The following is a 19,017-nucleotide window of genomic DNA, read 5'->3' as shown; positions in this document are numbered from 1 at the left end:
GATGGAGGCCTATCTAACTCTTGTCCTCATCAATCTTCTCACTTTTCTCCTCCAGACAGGTAGAACAGTTGTTCTCCCTCTTTTCTGTGCTGCTCTTTAATCCTTTTAACACATTTATACACTTTTGACACATTAATTTCACATGAACTTTGCTGAACTTATAACTGCACTTATTGCTAACCCAGACACTTTTAGAAAAAGTGACATTGAAAACCATGTCCTCTGCTTGCTTCTTTGTGAGCACTGATGGGAGGTAAGTTGCCTTGATGAATCATACAATGAAAGGGGGTGGCTAATGTAAAATCAGGACAAAGCAAACCAGGGTTAAAACTGAAGTTGATTAACGTGATATCAAAAAAAACACCAAATAAACAAAAAGGAAGAACTCGAGTGCCCTCGCTGTAGTGTTGGCTTCCTTTGGCTGTGGACTCTCTTTTACAGAGCTGAAAGTGGGTACGGACATTTTTATAATTTCTTAAATTCAAGGTGTCTCAAGGTTCTGCAGCCAGGCCCTTTCTCTCCATTAAGTCAGTGTAGACATTACAGCAACTAAGTTAAACCGTCTAAAGTATGTGTCTGAACATGACCTCTACAGTTCTCCTTTAGTGCTCGGGAAGCTTTGAGTAATAAATTGAGCTAAGCTGGTTGTTATCTCAACGTTGATGCCATACTAGGTGCTTAAGGCTGTATCAAAACTGATAATCTTGAGCGTTTCCCAGCTTGTAGATCTGCTCTCTTTAGCCTGACCACGTAGCAGCACCAAGCTGAGGTGAGACCCTGGGGTAATCAAGAACATTCTCCTCAGTGTTTGTAATGGGAAGGTAGGGCAGGCGCACAAGTGCAGGCCTGGAGCAGTGATGTCTCCTGTATGGCTCTGTGAACTTTGCTCAGGAGTCCTGCAGTGTAGACATACAGCTAAAGTGCTGTAGTAACTTCTCTGTGTCTGTAACTGTTTTCCTCTGTGAAGTAAGAAACCCTGCTATGGCCACCCCAAATGAAGTTCAGAGGCTCTCAGCTACTGTTGTGTTATGTACATGAGGTAAACCTCTTTCCTTCTGGCCGCTTCCCTAGTTTATTTGACTTTAGTCAAGGCAGAACTCTTCTTCAGGTCACACTGCTGCCTTTGCTTTCAGTAGGAAACACTGCTGAGATCAGCATGGTGTGTTGCTGCAGAGCTGCCAGCCACAGGCCAAGTTCCTGTCTTTGACATCAGGTTACATTCAGGGCATGCAGAGGTTGTGCGAAGGAACACATAAGTCTGGGACACAAATATTCAGTGTTTATGGGATATGAATTGGATGTGCTGGTCTAAATGACTGAGCTGAGGTTGCCCTTCTTTCTCATGCAGCGTTGACAGGACTGGTGGCTCTAGTTTGATCTGCAGTGTCTGCAGCAATCTGTGGAAGGTGAGAGAATTTTGGTTGGGCCAGTGCCTAACTTAAGGACAGAGGAATTGCATGAAAGTCAAGGCGTAGTTCAGCCTGAGATACAAATGTCTCAGTGATGTAAGAAATAAAACCCCTGAGTCTTTGATTCAGTGAAGTCTGTACAGGTTACTATTCACCGGGTTGCAAATCCTGCACAGACTTGGTATTCAGCTTTATCGACACCTAGTGTAAGTGTCACATTAATCCAAGATTTAATTTGAACTAATGGAGCAAAGAAAATTGAAGGAATGTGATTGTGAGCTTTATTAGTCTTCAGTGTGATTTTTACTTTGGTGGCAATAGTATGAAGGAAATAGCAGCTGAAATAGTCCCTGAGCAGATAAAGGAGACATCTGGCATCACATATGGAAGCAGAACTATACAAACAGGAAGTAAACAAGCAAGACTGTAGTAGGCATAATTGCCATCTGCATGTATAAACTGTTGCTGTTCCAGAAGGGTATTAGGTGGAGAGAGTAGCTATTGAGTGTTAAACAACAATATGGCATATGAAGGAAAAGCAAAGGTATTTATTTCTCTGTAATGGTAGAACAGCTCACAGTGGGAAGCCACCAACTCCATGCTAATGGGTGGCATAGGAAATTCCAGCTTGTCTTCCAGAAGATACAAAGAATGCTTTAGTATCCTTTTGTACAGGCAGGAACATAATTTACACTGTTTGCCTAGTGGATGCATGTTTGTAGCCTGATTTGATGGACCTTTTAAATTAAGATGCTGTTACAGTGATAATTATGGTCTACCCTGAGGTTGCATTAGTATTGTGCAGTAAGCTTCAACGAGGAATCAGCTGAAAACAATTCTGAAGATCCAACGTGCTGCTACTTCTCAAATCTTGTATTTTGTTGTATAAGATTATTTATAGAATGTGAATTGTGCTTGAGTTGAAAGTTCAGTAGATAGCATGTACTCTGGTGTATACGCTGCTTTGGGAGAGTGGGTGATGTTGTGGGGTTAGACGTTCACCCCGTTCCTGATTTACCGTGGTTATATTGAGCTGTATCTTCTGTGAACCGATAACCAAGACTGGTGCCTGGATCATGGGGCAACCTTTTGTGGCAGGAGCCTTCTCAGAGAAGAGCTCTATCTGTGTTAATGTACACTACTTCTGGCACTTACGTGTGTGTGGCTGGGAACACATATCATGGTTCTTGGTGCTGAGTAACACCAGCTTCTTCCCCACTTAACTGTGTGTACAGGGAAATTGTATTTTCAGAGAAAACTCTGGAAAAGGCAGAGTTCCTCCCTGCCCCACTCTGTGTGTGGTCTGTGTTCTCACTGCAAACTACAGAGTTTCTAGCCCAAAATGAAGTAGTGCCTCTATTCTCTCATGTTATCTGGCTGGGTAAGTGAACTTGAGATGAATATATCGTACAGCCTAAACTGGAGATTTTTCAAAGTAAACAGTAGGCATTGGGAAGGTTAAAATGTATGTAGTGCACAGATTAGTTTGTGTGGTGACAGCACTTCCTTAAAGCTAGATTTTGGGGGCTTAAAGTTGCAGTAGAAGTATTATAGCTGGCTGAGACTTTTTGAAGTTCCCATGTTCCTATATTCCAAACTTTCAGTGGGCCCTAGATGCATGCAAGGTATTGGAAATCCTACAGATCTGTCAGTGGGATATGTAAAAGGTGCTGAAAATCCCAACAGGCATATCTTGAATCCTAAGAGCTTGAAATGCCTTTTACAACATATTCCATCGATTCTTTCATCTGTCAAATGGTAGGTGATATCCTAAGGACTAATAAATATTTGAAATTCTTGGGCACCACTGTGAAAGGTGTTTTTAGGTCCTCTTATAATCTTAACAATTTAGTTAGATAAATTAATTATTTGTAGCTGAAGAGTTTTTGTGTTTGCCCCTATTCAAGGTGTATGCTACTGCAACAAATCTAAAAACCAGCAATAATGTAGATAATTAAGTTGCTAACATTCAGATGTGAAATTCACACGTTTCTAAAAACTGCTTTATGTTAGTGTAAAGTAATTATTTTCCTATGACGAATGAATTCCTGAGCAAGCTCTGCAAAACTGTCTTATGTTGAGAGAACAACGCTGTTTTGGGTATTCAGTTTATCTAGAAGAAAGTATAAATCAAACATGAAGAATTTAGACTAAACGTAGAAAGCCTTTTAACAGTGAAGGTAGCTCAGCTTTGGACCTTTGATTCACAAATGTGGATTGTTTTTTTTCCTTGTAGTTTTTAAGTCAAGATTGTATTAGTATACCAAAGTCTGGCTCGCACAGCCACAAATGCTGTGGCTCAAATAAAAATAATGGTCTCTCTTCAGGAGTTTCCAGGAGAAATTCTAGGACTTGCATTACGTAGACAGGCAGAACAAATAATTAGGATTTTTCATTTTGCCCTTGAAATCAGTGAATCATTATTTATTAATGGCTAACTTGACATCATATTATTGACTCCACCACATTAAAAATGTGCTACAAACTGATAATTTACTAATAAGTGATTAAATATTTCATATTCCAATAGGCAGCAAAACAAACAGTTAAATATTTTTCCACTGGGAAGGCTCACATTCTTTGTGCACTGCTCCTGCTGGTTTCCATAAAAACATGTGTATGAAGATAGACCTGAACAAGTCAGTAAAAGGAAGTAATCAACTGGATTCCTTAGACTAATTTATTATTTAGTCAGGGTAAAGTGTCTTGTTGATCTGAGTGAATCATTTCTGCACTTCATGTCCTTTATAACAATACTAACATCTCTTCATCTGCTGCTGCTGGTGCCATCCCCATTTCACATTCTTCTCTTCTGCACAGAAAAAAAACCCCACAAAAATCCTCATGAAATGTTCACATCCAGTGCTCTTGTCCCCTCTCCTTCTGCTTCTCAAAGCCTACTTCTGTGATGGCATTCACTAAAAAAATGACAGATGATGAGACCTCTGAGTGCCAGTCTAAGAAGATCCTGAACCGTTTGAAATGTTTTTCCATGCTTTCACACCGTCATGTGGCTGATAATAAATACAAAATACTCAATGCTTTGGGCTGGTGGATGTCAGTTTGGAAAGTGCTTAGTGCATTGCAGTTATTTTTATTTTTGCAGTATTTTTGTAATAAGAATTATTTATTTTTGTTTGTTTGTTTTTCTTCAGCCCATCAGGTTCGCGCCCTTCTACTCCTAAAAGTGATTCAGAATTAGTCAGTAAACCCACGGACAGGAGCGGACTGAAGAATAATCCACACATGCACTGGGCCTGGGGAGAGCTACCCCAAGCTACAAAGGTATCCAGTGTAATTGTTTTATTTCCTGATGGCATCTATTGGGCTTTATTAATAGGGCAAATGTGCTTATGTTATTGCTGACTCCTGAAGAGGGAATGGATCCTGTTTTGTATAAAATCGTAACATTTTATGTAAGAAAATTGCATTTTGCTCCTTAGGAGATACAGAGAAATGCTGTGTGCCATTTCACAGCACAGATGATATATGGTAGAAAATGGAAAAGTACCTGAGACCTAGTCCTGTAAAACTTAGAAGCTTAAATGAAGTATAAAAATAGAACCCAATGCCCTTTGGTAAATCACTGAAATTCATAAAGGGCCTTAGATGGAAATGAGGTGTTTGGTGTTAGCAGTTTGATTCACAAAAAATAAAATTGGCTGCTTGAATGCCTAAGTCCGGCAGCACCTGCGCTTCTGTATCTCCACATGCCCAGATGTGCAGCTCTCTTGGCTGAGCCCACTGGCTTGGTGCCTGTCTCCAGCCTGAGGCCTTTTGGCTTTTCCGAGGGCCCTGCTAGCTGGCAGGATCTGTAGCATGCCAGCAGCGTTGCCTCCCATGCTGCACAGAAGCCATGTGCAGCTTCAGGTCAGGTGTGGCTGGCTCCTTACCGCAGCTGTTGAGCCAGAGCATTCATACAGGAAAGGGGAGGTTAAAGGCTTACATCTGCCTTGGGATGAGAGGAGCAAAGATCGTCTTGAGAATCTGATATCCTTGAATTGAACAGAACAGGTAAAACTCTGGCTGTTGCATTTTTAAGAGCATTTCTTTATAGCAGTCTGTTTATTTTCCCTCACAGACCAGTTCCCTGATCAAAGCTAAGGAACCCAGCATGGTAGATGTAAATCCTTCCGAAAGCACTCACTTTCGGGTCATCCAGAGTGCTCCTGTGGAGGAGTTTAACACCGTGTCTCCTCTACCTGCCCTTGGACAAGCAGATGCAGCAACCGCTCATGAAACTGAGCCCTTGCCAGCTGAGACAAACAAGCCAGAGACAGAGTCTGCAGGAGCAGCTGTAGCACCGTTGCCTGCCAGTGAAGAAATAAAACAAGCTGCAGCTTGCTCAGCCCAAGCAGTTGACAAGACAGATTCCCCTACCAGAAAGAAAGGTAAAGCTGTTGATTCTGCACTTTTATATGTATGATTTTTGTCTTTAGATTTCATGGTGATAAAGCACCCCATTGTCATATAAATTAATCTGTGCCTTTAGGGCACTTTGAGATCTGGAAAGGAATAAACTTTAAAAGAACCATCAAAACCTAGTGGTGGAGCAGACAGCTCACAGGAACGAAGTAGTAAGACACAAGTTCTCCTTCACTGGGGATTTTTCCATATTTGATGAATTCAGAGGTTTAATTTTTGGTAGAAGCCTGTTCTACATCTGCTGATTCACCTGCTTTGACCACTTTCGGAGTTGTTCTGCAGGATGGATAGTTGTTGAACCCCTGTATTCGTGTACAAAGTAGTAATATGTATTTTGCATGAACAACAGATTTGCTGTAAATTAAGGTAGTTTTGTTTTACATAAGCAATTTCAGTAGTTGTGTTTAGTTGGTACACATCTTGTTTTGAATTTGCGAGATACAATTCTGTCTGCTTTTCTGCTTCCAAATTCCAAATTCTTGGGATCTATACCCATGTTATTTTATTCCAAATGTTAAAATTTTCACATGAAATTTACTTACAAATGTTATGTTTTAGAGCTCTAATTATTCTATAATTATGAAAGCTCTATAAAAGCCTGATTTGTGCAGATGTTTTTTTATCAGTAAACATACGAGTTTTTTAGCCTCTTCCACATGCTTTTGAATGTCTCTGAAGACAAAAAAAAAAAATTCTGATTGCTTTTGTGATGTTTCATGTTGGAAATCGTGACAGCAAGAAGCTGGGGCTTTTAGAATGAATTCCAAATGAACTTTGGCCTTATACCAGTTACCTGTCTAGACTTACCAGCAGCACCAGGACAGAGGTGGCACTGCATGTTGGTACTAGTGTAAGACAGAAGATCTGTGTTCAGCTCCATGCTGTCTCGCTTGTCTTCTGCAATGGTGCATGTGTGCAACACGTCAGCTGTATGTTTGAAAGAGTGAATTGTCTCCATCAGCATCCCAGGTATAGTCTGGTAGTGACTATAGTGATGATAGCCTGTTGCGTTGTTTCTGTTTTGCAGGGCGATATTGAAGATTAATTATGTGGAGATTAAATGCTTTGATTGACTTACAGTAATAATAGGCCTGTGGAAATGCTTATGAAAGTTTTTCTCTTTCTGTTTTCCTGTAGTGACCACTGACTTCTAATTCCCAGTGGTTTTGTCTGGAACAGTGAGGCTGCAGCATGTCTCAAATGATGTCCTATGCTGTCTTGTTTGTGTCATTGAAGCGTGAATAGTGTATGCAAGCAACTTGGTTTGAAACTTTTGGCAGTACCACTCAATGCAACTGTAGTTCACAAAGTGTTACAACTTGTCTTCTTTCTCAGTCCTAAAATGAATAGCTAAATTGCAATAACAATTCTGGCTTGTTACTCAGAAAATATTTGTTAATAGGCTTACTTATGCCATCCCTTACAGACAAACGAAGCCGGCATCTTGGTGCTGATGGTGTCTATTTAGATGACCTCACTGACATGGATCCAGAAGTTGCTGCACTTTATTTCCCCAAAAAGTATAAGTCCTTTGTTTATATTTCTACTATTTAAATAGCTCTCTTTTCCTTTCAAATTTAGATTAAACTGTTCATGCGAACTGGATGAGACCTCCTTTTTAAAGTACAAAGCTTTATTTTCCATCTGTTTTCACCTCAGCTTGTAGAAAGTATTGTATTAGAAAGTATTGTATTGTAGAAAGCTTGTATTAGAGCTTCCGGATGGCTTGGCATTAGGGCCTAAAAAGTGTGCTTAAAATTGTTTTTCCATTTTGGTCGCCTAAGCATCATATATTGATTGTGGATTATTATGTAATGTACACTGATGTTTGTGAGTGTTACTCACATGCCCTGGGAGAGCAGTTGGCCGTGGGATATATATATCCCCATGTCCTTGCTTATTACTGTGAAGAACATAGCTTACTGCTAACAGCATAAAATTATTGCTCTTACGTTGTTCTACTGTGGGTGATCGCCTATAAATATGAATGTTAGGAAATCATTTTTGAATGATGCATGACAGATTTATGTATGAAAATACTTTATACCAAACATACAACTTCCAATTTGTTTCAGTCTTTATCAGAATCTCTTTTAAAATTTCTAATCTTTCCACATCACTCTAGTCATTTGACTAAAGTCATTGAGCAACAATTAAAGCAGCTTGCATGTTTTATTTTTCTTTCTTGCTTAAACTCAGCTGTTGTAATATTAGCATTTCAATAAAACAGAGGAAGATTAGCAATATAGAGGAAAAGGCTGGATTGCAAATTCCTTTCTCAAATACATTCATATAAATGGATTGGAAAGCAGAACTTGAAGAGCCTGCACTTTGTAATAATGATCTCATCTATACACAGATTTTAAGTGGATATAATTGTGTTGTTTCTTAAATTTTTAAAGATCTTAATAGCTTATATGTAAAGTATTTTATTTATATACACATTTGACATAAATATACAAATATATACACCCTTCATTTTGGATTTAGATACCAGTTTATATAATTGATATAAATTCAAGAATAAGCTATATTTATTCTTCTTCCAATGTGAGAACAGTTCTACTAGTATAAACTCTGCTTATAGTAGTATTATTTTGTCTAATAAGCTTTTACAGTTTGTCTTATTTTTTGTCTCTCATGTAAATGAGCTATACATGACTGGTTTAGGCAAGTAAGTAGAAGCAATCTAATTTTGAAGGTTACCTGAGGCCTATGCTACTTTGTTTAAATTTTATGGCTAAAACAAGCAAATTTATTTTTCTGTATTCTTAAGTATGCATCAGATGTAAGCTGTGCATGTTGAAGGGAGAGAATTTGGGAATGGATATGTGAAGACTGAATGTGTGATTCTTCTTTTTCAGTGGGGATAATGTACAAAACAAGAACACAAATGACACAGGGCCGTGGTCTGCCAGTCAGTCTCCACAGTCTTTTGGGAGTTCAGGTGTTGACAGTGGTGTTGAAAGCACCTCAGATGGAATCAGGGATTTGCCCTCCATTGCCATTTCTCTTTGTGGAGGCCTTACTGACAACAAAGAAATAACCAAAGGTATTGAATGACCTTCTGAATTACAGGCGTGTGCTGTCAGATAAGTTTTAACATCCTTGACCGAGGAAACAGTGCCCTCCTGCGGTTGTATCTAGGAATATGTTGAGAAAATACTGTCCCTGAAACGACAAGTTTCATAAAATTTCTTAGGTTTAAAACAGTAAACTGATAAGGGACTTCTCATTTTAACATATTTTAATAACCTGCTGTATTCTAGGAATATATATATATATATATATATAGCTAGGAAGTACTCCACTGTCCATGTCAGAAATGAAAAAGATCTGTAAATGGGGACACCTGCTCTGTCTCCAGGTTCTTGTGTAATTCTTTAGATAAATCATTTAGAGTGCTCTGTGCTTGAAACTTCTAGCTGCATACTGTGAAGATAAATGGTTTAAAACATGCATATTCTGCAGTAATATGGAGGCATCAACCCACCTGATCCTGATGCTACATTGATTTCTGTTCAGAAGATAGTTATTAAAGCATTTTGAATATATTGTGATTTACGTTTGTTATTCAAATCACCTGTAAACTATGGGGATTTTGTGGAAGGAGTCACAACTAGTGGAAAGGGTGTTTGCTCACAGATGTTTTCCTTTTGCAGTAAGCCTTAGAAGTGATTATTAAGTTTTTGCCCATGGGTTTATGTATATGTAAGCCCACCTGTTCCTGTTCCTAATTTGGACAGAGGATCAGTGGAAGTGATGATAAAGTACTGCTTTACTTTGCTTAGAAGCCTGAGTTTCCTCCTCACAGTTACATCCCTAAGCTTTTACTTAGCTTGTATCATGAAGGAGGAAGACACCCAACAGCTCACAAAGAAACCCTCAGCATCTGGTGAAATTGAGAGTTTCTGAACATCTTGCTTCTATATTACTGCTGATCTCATACCCTAGTAGTCAAGGGCAGACTATGAGTGGGAAAGCTATGTGTCTGAGTTAATTTTTTAGGTTGGTTCATCCCAGGAATCTATAAATGTATGATTTACGTATGCATTTTTTTCCCCAACAGAAGAGTTCTTAGAACATGCAGTAACATATCAGCAGTTTGTGGACAATCCTGCTATCATTGATGACCCTAACCTCGTGGTTAAGATTGGAAATAAGTAAGTATAGTTCAAGAGAAATGATTCTTGCTGTCGCAGTAAAAACACTGCTTCTGGTACTTCAGTGTGTTAGATCAATTTGACCATAGCTGAAAAATAGGTTTTGTGCATTCATAGTGTAGATTCATCTAGAAAGAGTCAGCTCTCCAGTGAATTCAGGTTCTTCTTCTTCTACGTACCTTTCCTCCTTTAAACTGAAAGAGCAGCTTCAGATGACCTGTCACAGCTAACTAACACAATTTGAATTTCAAGAAGCTAGTATTAAATGCTAATAGTGTTCACACTCAGTTGATAGAGTAAAAATAAAATAGGTTGTGAACTTGCTAAGGCTTGCCTTGAGTAAATTTGAATAATTAATATTTACAGGGACATGGCAGTCTGCTTGCAGACCTTCCATACCCAGCAGGTTGTCTCTATAAGCTGAATATTTTTGCTGACGTGCCTCTATGGAGGCATTGCTTTTCAAGACTTGTCAGACTTCACCCACTCAATATGACTTCTGTTTCTGGAAGGCTGAGACGTTATTTCATACGTGTATATTGCTGGGCAGTGCAGCACTATGGCCTATGCTAGATGCAGCTCTACGGAGGGTATTTTAACTTGACAGCCCCTTGCAGCTGACATATTGTGTTTAGAGTAGAAGAGACATAATGACATTGTGCTGCAGTTAGAAGTTAGGCTACCCTTAGTTATAGACATTGCTCATAAAAATCTGATGTGTCCAGCACATCCTTATTCAGTAGTTTTTAATCACAAATGTGTTTGGTATATGATGACCTTGTCTCCTCCATCAGAGAAGGATAACTTGAGAGGTGTATAGCTGACCCTCTCTGCAGTCTGAGGTGAGTCATTTACTGCTTCCCTGCCTTAGTCCTCTGATATTTGAAGGTAGTGTTCGTGTGCCTGCTGATGTGTTGAGAAGAGAGGAGTACTCAGTGAGGATCTTAACTGTCATGTGCTGTAGACAGATGATTGATACTACTGTATTAATCCTACTGTCTGCAACGTAAGTTGAGCTGTGTTCAGCACATCATAGCAAAACCATAACCGTATAGACTCCAGTCCCTAACCTTTGTATAGAGCCTTGATGCAAAAACAGCGAAACCTGCTCGTAAAAAATGTAGCTCGTGTTGTGATAATGAAGTACAGTAAGGAATGGATGACAAATACCATTTCTACTTAAGGATCTAGCTTCTCTTGTGTTTCTTGAAAAGTATATGCCATACATACCTATGAATATACTGTGGAATAAGGTGAGACTGCTGTTGCTGGTCCAGGCCAGAGTTTGACCTGAGTTAAAGGAGCTTCATGGGTTTAACATACCAGGTGACAAATACTAGGTTGTGCATTGGAACCTTGAGATTACAAAATGCAGTAATTGTCTCTCTTGAATGCCTAGGTACTACAACTGGACAACAGCTGGTCCCCTTCTGCTGGCAATGCAGGCATTCCAGAAACCTTTGCCAAAGGTGAGATTGAATATGAAGGTTAGTCAGAGTGGAAGCTGTGACATTCTGCCATTTATTAAGTTGCATCATTTACTACGGCAGAGAAAAGGGGTGGTTTTACAAAAGCATCTGCATATCTGTTATATCTATTCACACATAATCATTCACTGAGCTTATGCTAAGAGCGAGCTCAATAAACAGGATTAAATTTGGTCTGTGAATACTTTTTATTTCCTAGGCTAAGATCATTACAACAGTGGCAGTGACTAATAGCTACGACTATGTGACAGCTGTATGGTGGCTTATATTATACACATTGAACAGTCCAATTACATTTTGGTGCCACAGAGATGCTCAGGACAGAAATACATTTTACTGTGGAAGTTTATAAAGGAGCAAGTGTCAACGTTGGCACTAATGTGTGCTATTTAGCCATGAATTTGACACATTTTGGATCCTACACTTTCCTTCTGCCGCTTGCAACCCAGCACGTTTTGTGTTTGACCTATGTGAATTCAAATTCTATCTCTATTGCTGTAAATTTAGAGTATTTTGGGTTTTGGAGAAATTTTTACTCTACCACCACGTTCTTTCTGATTTAGTGCCACATTACCTATATATGCAAGCAAGCATAGCTACACTGTAGTATCCCAATATAAAGTAAACCGATCATAGAAGTCCCAAACATCTGGTAAACCTGTTTTGAATTTCAGGATGTTGCAGAGAGAGATTTCTTTTGTGTTTTACTGCACATATTTCAGTAATCATCAAAGGTGGGATTCATCCCACCGAACTTGAGTGCCTACAGGAAGGACTATAGTTACTCTACTCTACATTTATGTTTGTTGATCACTTCCACAGAGTGATTCAGACCTTGTTAGGTGCATATTGGTCTTCACTGGCAATAAAAAGAATGTAGGGTAACTGCCTTTCTAATTCAACGTGTAGATGTCTGATCCAAATCTCTAGGCTTTTGCCTAGGAAGGATAAATGGAAACAAGTTGTAGGAAATATTTTTCCCATTGAGGGAAATAGCAATTCCTTCAATCCTACTGTTTTTCTTAACCAATTGTTTATTTGAGTTTTTGGTTTACATTAATAATGGAACTAAAGAGTTAGAATATTTAGAGACTTTAATCAAAACAGGCTTTGTGAAGTGATTGAAAACTGGAGCTATTGCAAGAATCACCCATGTTCAGAAAAATGCGCTTTAAACACATGCCTAACTGTAAGCATGTGCATGTAGCCTCACCTTGAGTACTGTGTCCAGTTTTGGACAGCACAGTATAAAAGGATATAAAACTATTAGAGAGCATCCAAATGAGGGCTACAAAGATGGTTAAGGGTCTAGAGAGCAAGATGTATGAGGAACAGCTGAGGTCCCTTGGTTTGTTCAGCCCAGGGCAGAGCAGGCTGAGGGGAGGCCTCATGGCGGCCTGCAGCTCCCTCATGAGGGGAGCAGAGGGGCAGGCTCTGAGCTCTGCTCTCTGGGGACAGCGACAGGACTCAAGGGAACAGCATGGAGCTGGGACAGAGGAGGGTCAGGCTGGGTGTTAGGGAAAGGTTCTTCACCGAAAGGGTGGTCGGGCACTGGGACAGGTTCCCCAGGGCAGTGGCCATGTCACTGAGCCTGATGGATTTCAAGAGGCATTTGGACAACGCTCTCAGATGTAGGGTCTGATTTTGGGGTGGTCCCGCGTGGAGCCAGGAGTTGGACTCTGATCATTGCGTGTCTCTTCCAACTTGGGGTATTCTATGATTCTGTGGTCTCATTAAAAGTTAATAGGACATCTGCTTGAAGTTGTCCAGATGTTTGAGAACCTCCTTAAACTGTAGCCATTGTCCTCAGTGTTATGTTCTCTGTAGCTCCATCTGCACTTTTTTTTTATACGTTTAAAAAGTTCTCAATTTACTTGCTCAGCTTCATTCACTTCTCTGTCACTTTTTTCTTTTCTAATATACTTTAGTTAGTATAGTGAAGGAGAACCTGTGGAAAAACAGAGAAAAGGGAGGCATTATATTGTCTCGTACATGAGCAAATCCTCTCTTTTAACTGCAAACATTTCTTGGAATAGTCTTTTTTTTCTTTATATCACTATCAACATTGCATTTTTATTTTGATGACTTGGTTTACAGTAGAGACTGTCATTTCATCAGAAAGCTAAGCAATTCTAGGGCATACCAAATGCTGTGGCCACTTTTATTGTAGTATTTCCCCTTTTGTATTTCGCTTGCTGTCTGGTAGAAATAATTCAACTCTCATTGCTATGCTGCACAAGGCTCCAGTCATTATGGTTATTGAAAGAAACTTTTCTCTACTGGGATCCAATTATGTAGAACCAGTAGAAAGTAGACAGGGTTTAAAAAAAATAACAAAAAACACTTCTAACACTGTCATTCAAGTTCATAGCATCATGCTAAACTCATAAAAGCTAGTTAGTTTTTTGCGTTTTTCTTAGCTGGTGATTAAATTTGAACCTTATAGTTATTTTTCAATGAGAATGACCATCTTGCATGCTGGTTTGTTACTGTTTTCCATGAGAGCTCTTTACGGAAGTGATCTTTTAATTTATTGATTTATTTAAATAATTAACCAAGTAACTTTAACTTAAAAACATTGGTTCTCCATTCCAGACATTAAACTAATACCTATTTATGCTTTATTTTTCTTCTTTGATTTGTGTCTCTTTTTCATTTTTCTTTTAAAAATTTCATAAGTATTCATGCTTAAGTTACTTCAAAGCAGTGCTGGATACCATTAGATTTTGCTTTAGTAGAATTTACGGTTCACAGACAGTATGTTTACTTTTATTCTATTTATTATCAGTTACAATTGTACATTTGGCACTTTTTCATTTACATATATCAGGTTGTCCTTTGTTTTGGTTTCTTTTTATTTTACCACCCATTTATCACAGGCCACTGTGGAATCTATCATGAGGGACAAGATGCCCAAAAAAGGTGGAAGGTGGTGGTTTTCCTGGCGAGGGAGAAACAGCACTATTAAAGAGGTAAGTTTGAGAAGCAAGCAGTTTCCTGTTGGGTGCAGTGGGAAGGGTGGATACCTCCATATTCATCCCTCAGAACTTTGCTTCTGGTCCTAACTCAGCACTTATTTTGAATGAGGATGTACACATTAAAAGACGTTTGAACAGGATCTGAAGTCTGACTTCAGAAAGCCTTGGATCAGATCCTACCTGGAACATTTACTTGCAGTGTTTTGGTTTTGTGTTTCTTTTCATTATACAGACATGAGACAATGTTATCTAATGGATTAAATTTGACTGGAAAGTTAGAGTTGAAGAGCTGTGCCACCAATTTTATGTTTTTGCATGTTTTGCTTACCTTCACACAGTTTTCATTGACAGTTGAGTAAAAGAGATTTCTGGCTAGAGTACACTAAAATTCAGCAAAATCTAAGGTGGAAAACTGAATATATATTAGTTTTAAAGCCTTTTTGAATTTCTTTCCTGAGCATTAGAATTTGGTGGTAATGGCCTTAAAGCTGTGAATGAACATTAAAGAACATTAAGGTGAAAAAAGCAAAACTTTGTATGAAATATTGATCTTCTGTCTAGACATATTTAATCTTTAAAGTTGGCTAATAAAACTGCTTCATATTCATTTATACTATTGAAGCTTTAGTACTTGAGGGGAGAAAATGATTTCTAATACATTTTTAAGGTTGTACCTCAGTAGCTTTACGTGAAATAACCACTGTACTGATCGGTGGATAGGGGCTTCAGAGCATGAGATTTTAGTTTCTACAGTTAACTTGAAGTTTTTAGAATTTCTTTCTGAGTGGAAGTATTTGCTTATCCATAGAGCTGTGGCAGCTATAAATTGACAATGGGAAGCGTTATTCTTTGTTTCTTTCAAAAACATTCACTATTTAAAAGCCTTTCACTTACGGCAAGAAATCGATATAGTTTAGCACCTACTCAGGGTAAAAAATAATTTGGAAAGTTTTGTTGGAGTAATGATTTTGATGATTCAAATATCTTGAAAGGTAATTTCTGTTATTTTTCCAGTGTGATATTTTGCCTTTTCAAGTGAAATCTAGCTATTTGTGGTGAATTAACTGGATGGTTATGAGGTTGATCCTAGAACTTCAACAGTGCTAGCCATGTGAAATCCGATAGTTCTGTACTTCTATGGAAAACCAAACCTTAATTCTTCTGAGTTTTATATTTGCTTTTTTTTTTTTTTTAGTCCTTTTTCACAGCCTTTATTCTTTAAGGCATCCCTAAAACTTTACTTTGCCTGCAAGTAAAGGGTTGTGTGTGTGTGTGGGGAAAAACCTCACTTGCTTTTTGCATAAGGTTTTTTTTTTTTTTTTTTTTTAAGTAGTCCATACAGGACAGAACTTGTTTTTCAGATATTCTGCCCAACTTCTCATACTTGTATTTTTGCAGGAAACAAAGGCAGAGCAAGGTATGAGTGGGAGTAGACTTACAGGAGAAGAATCTTCACAGATGAGCATGGCAAACAGGTACCCAAGAAGTTATCTGTACCTGAAATGAGCACGAGTTACAGTTTAACTGTGAAAGGAAGCTACCTCATATATTTGAACAAAGAATGCTGCATCAATGAAATATTTGGTACAAAGAAATACAAAATGAATTTAAGTGCAGATAGGAAGACATGGCAGGGTTGCAGACCTTGCAAGTGTGCTTTTTCTAGTATACGGTTTGGCTGGTAGTTCTGTCATACATCTTACAGCCCTTTGACAGCAAACAATAATTGGAGCAATTCTCTAAAACTCTCTCTCTGGAGTTTTCAAGGAAAGATCATAGATGACCCCAGGTTGTTGTCAGTTCTGACTAGCTTTATGAATATTTATGGCCTGACAGTTTAATTTCTTCCTACGTATCTTAGGAGGTTCAAGGGTCTAACACTTTCCAGACTTCTTTTCACAGGCTATTGATAGGAAAATAGCATGGTTTTCTATTACTTCTTTCAGAGATTTCAGAAATCTGTTCCTTTGTGCTCCAAAGTAATTATACCATATGACCAGATTCTCTGCCTCAGTAGGGCTTTGTAAGATGAGTCTTATCTTGCCCCAAAACTTTGGGGGGATGAGCTAGCCAGGGACAGCTCTCCTACCTTACCTCTTTGCTGACTGACTAAATCAGATCTGACTGTAAAGACAGCTCATGTGTGCTGCACTTAGAACTGAAGAGGGCCATAGCATTCAGATTTAAATATGTTTTATTCTCATTAAGTTAAGCTGTGTGGTTGGTCACCTTTGTGAAACAAGAAGGCCGTAGTTGACATTCTTTCTGGAGATCAGTAGTTACACTGCAGGAGAGTGGGCTGGAAAAGGGATTCCCTGCACTGTAGGAGACTAGCTGTTGTCTTACTTGGCTCTATTTTCTGAGTTTGTGAGATACACAGAAGGAATTGGAAAGGCTGATTTCCCTTTTGTGGATAATAAGTGACATTAAGGTCTGTTTCTCTTACACAGTTGTTTAAAGATAGGCTTTAAAGTGGGATTAGGATTTCAAGCAGACTAGATGCTGTAATTAGTGCTTGTTGTTTAACTGATCTTAAAAATCTGTTGATAAGAACTCTACTGCTTGCAAGCAGAAGAGCGCAAGTGGGATGTTGAGTAAAGCTTTTGAGATCTGATGTTAAAAAGATAATGATTTTTTTTTTTAAATATTGGTAGTCATGACACGTGGTACCTTGATACTGGGTCAAGACTTCCTGTCATCAAAGAGCATCCAGGTGTGATGGAAATAAAAGCCCAATAGCTGATTGTTTTGAAGATGATATTTGCAGGATCTGAAAGGATGTTTTTACCTTCTCTAGATGATAGATTTGTGTAATGTAGGAAAACTTTCCCTCTGAAGAAAACTGACCTTAAAAAAAAAAATCAGAAAAAAACAGTGGCAGAAAAATAAACATTTTTATGCTGATGTGTATTAGAGCAGAATACTCTAAAGGAGTTCAGTGGGGTGGCTTTTTAAAACATTTTCATCATCATATCCTGAATGGGGTAATCCTGCAAATCCTGGAAAAGAATAATCCGGTGGTCTAAAATTGCTCATTGAAAAAGGAGGAGGAGTTATTTTTGCTAATAAAATTTTCATCACCTGGATTCTTTGATTAATTGCTAAATTTCTTAAAAACAAACAAACAAGAAAACCAAATAAACCCTAGCATAACAACTCCCCTTTTATTTCTCTGAGAACGGTGAGGTTTTTATAGTTTTAGTATTTTATATATATTTACCACCATGTGTTATGCTGACTCAAAAATCTCATTAATTTACATCTGTAAAACCTAAGTGGTGAAAACTAGCATATAGACAAGTGAATGACTAGAAGAATCCAACTATGAATAATGGGGAACAAGCATGAATGAAAATTCACTCTCCATTGATATATTTAAAGCCATGATATGAATGACCTCCTGTGAGATGTTAGAAGCAGAGAATCAATAACGTATTTGGTGACTCACTGTTAATGCATTTTTAATGGTTACTGAGATGCATTTACTGACATGATAGCATCATTTTCTGTGTGTGCAATGTTCCAGAATAAAAGATGAATCTTCTTCAAGCGATGAAGACCCTAGAGCTGCCAAACAAAACCTTGGGTCATTACAAACCAACTCGAGTCATCTCTCATTATTGTCTGGAATCAGTTACAAAAAAACCCTTCGACTCACTTCTGACCAGCTTGTGAGTTAGTTTTACGTCCTTGTCCTGAAATGTCATTTCTGATAGAACAAGAACAAAACTGTTATTCAGGCTTGTAAGGTTTAATTAGTTTTTACTTCTTGCATTGAATCCCATTTCTTACTATAGTTTCAAAACAATTTTTTCCTTTCTCTTTTCAGTGTTACACATGAATGTTGTTCCTTTCAGTCTGTGTGTGTGAGAACCCACAGGTCTCTTCCCTCCCCCGCCCCTCCTTTCCTTTCCCTTCCCCTCATTCATAGACAGACAGGCACAGTTTTACATAAATACAGTTCTTGGTTAGTAACTTCTGAAAGAGCTGCTTGTGAACCTACTATGAGGCCAGGCTATTAATTTCTCCTGAGCCAATTCTCTTCCTTTGTGGCAGAGGCATTTTGACTAATGGTGACAAAACTGTTACTGTTCTGTGTTGTGCACATTCCAATTTGATTTGGAAAAATGGGCTACTTCAGAGAAATGCTTTTTGTTGTCTTTCTTATCTACAGCCAATTAATTTTCAGAAGGAAACCTATACAAGTAGTACAGCATTATGCAGCCTATTGCTCACTGCCTGAATAGTCTGCAAGAAATGTAGATTTTTTTCCCACGAGACAGATGGAATGTGTTTGTACTTTTCTGTATCAGACAGAAAGTAAGCATTATACAAACACACTGATACTTGTCTTGCAGAAATTAGCAGAACCCAGTACTACTCTTAAGTTGGTTTCTTGATGAAACAGTGGGCGAGACTCATTGATTGCCCATCAGTTCTGTATTCACACCTCCCTTTCACTTTTTAACTCATTGAACAATTGCAATGAAATATAACTAAGAACATTTAAAGTATGAAACTCCTGCAGATTTTGTGAAAATGAATGAGCCCACAA

At 38.4% G+C, this 19,017-nt stretch overlaps 2 protein-coding genes across 9 annotated transcripts in view; one reads left to right on the top strand and one right to left on the bottom strand.

The window, feature by feature from the left end:
- The window catches only part of ROCK2 (Rho associated coiled-coil containing protein kinase 2), a 555,405-nt gene that overhangs the window by 293,555 nt on the left and 242,833 nt on the right, over positions 1-19,017 (bottom strand). The window lies entirely within an intron of this gene.
- LPIN1 (lipin 1) overlaps positions 1-19,017 on the top strand; it is an 80,305-nt gene that overhangs the window by 47,375 nt on the left and 13,913 nt on the right. For 4 of the 8 annotated variants that reach the window (XM_050709457.1, XM_035562558.2, XM_035562557.2 and 1 more), the window contains 9 exons: positions 4,565-4,694; positions 5,491-5,800; positions 7,261-7,354; positions 8,699-8,886; positions 9,904-9,997; positions 11,397-11,484; positions 14,364-14,456; positions 15,861-15,937; positions 17,989-18,133. In XM_050709457.1, the coding sequence (XP_050565414.1) occupies positions 4,565-4,694; positions 5,491-5,800; positions 7,261-7,354; positions 8,699-8,886; positions 9,904-9,997; positions 11,397-11,484; positions 14,364-14,456; positions 15,861-15,937; positions 17,989-18,133 (1,219 nt within the window). The remainder of the gene's footprint in view (positions 1-4,564; positions 4,695-5,490; positions 5,801-7,260; positions 7,355-8,698; positions 8,887-9,903; positions 9,998-11,396; positions 11,485-14,363; positions 14,457-15,860; positions 15,938-17,988; positions 18,134-19,017) is intronic. The other 4 variants (XM_035562564.2, XM_050709458.1, XM_035562560.2 and 1 more) reach the window with 1 other exon arrangement.

Source organism: Cygnus atratus, chromosome 3, assembly GCF_013377495.2.
Source record: "Cygnus atratus isolate AKBS03 ecotype Queensland, Australia chromosome 3, CAtr_DNAZoo_HiC_assembly, whole genome shotgun sequence".
NCBI classification, from domain to species: Eukaryota; Metazoa; Chordata; class Aves; order Anseriformes; family Anatidae; genus Cygnus; species Cygnus atratus.
This window is presented reverse-complemented; position numbering and strand designations above follow the sequence as displayed.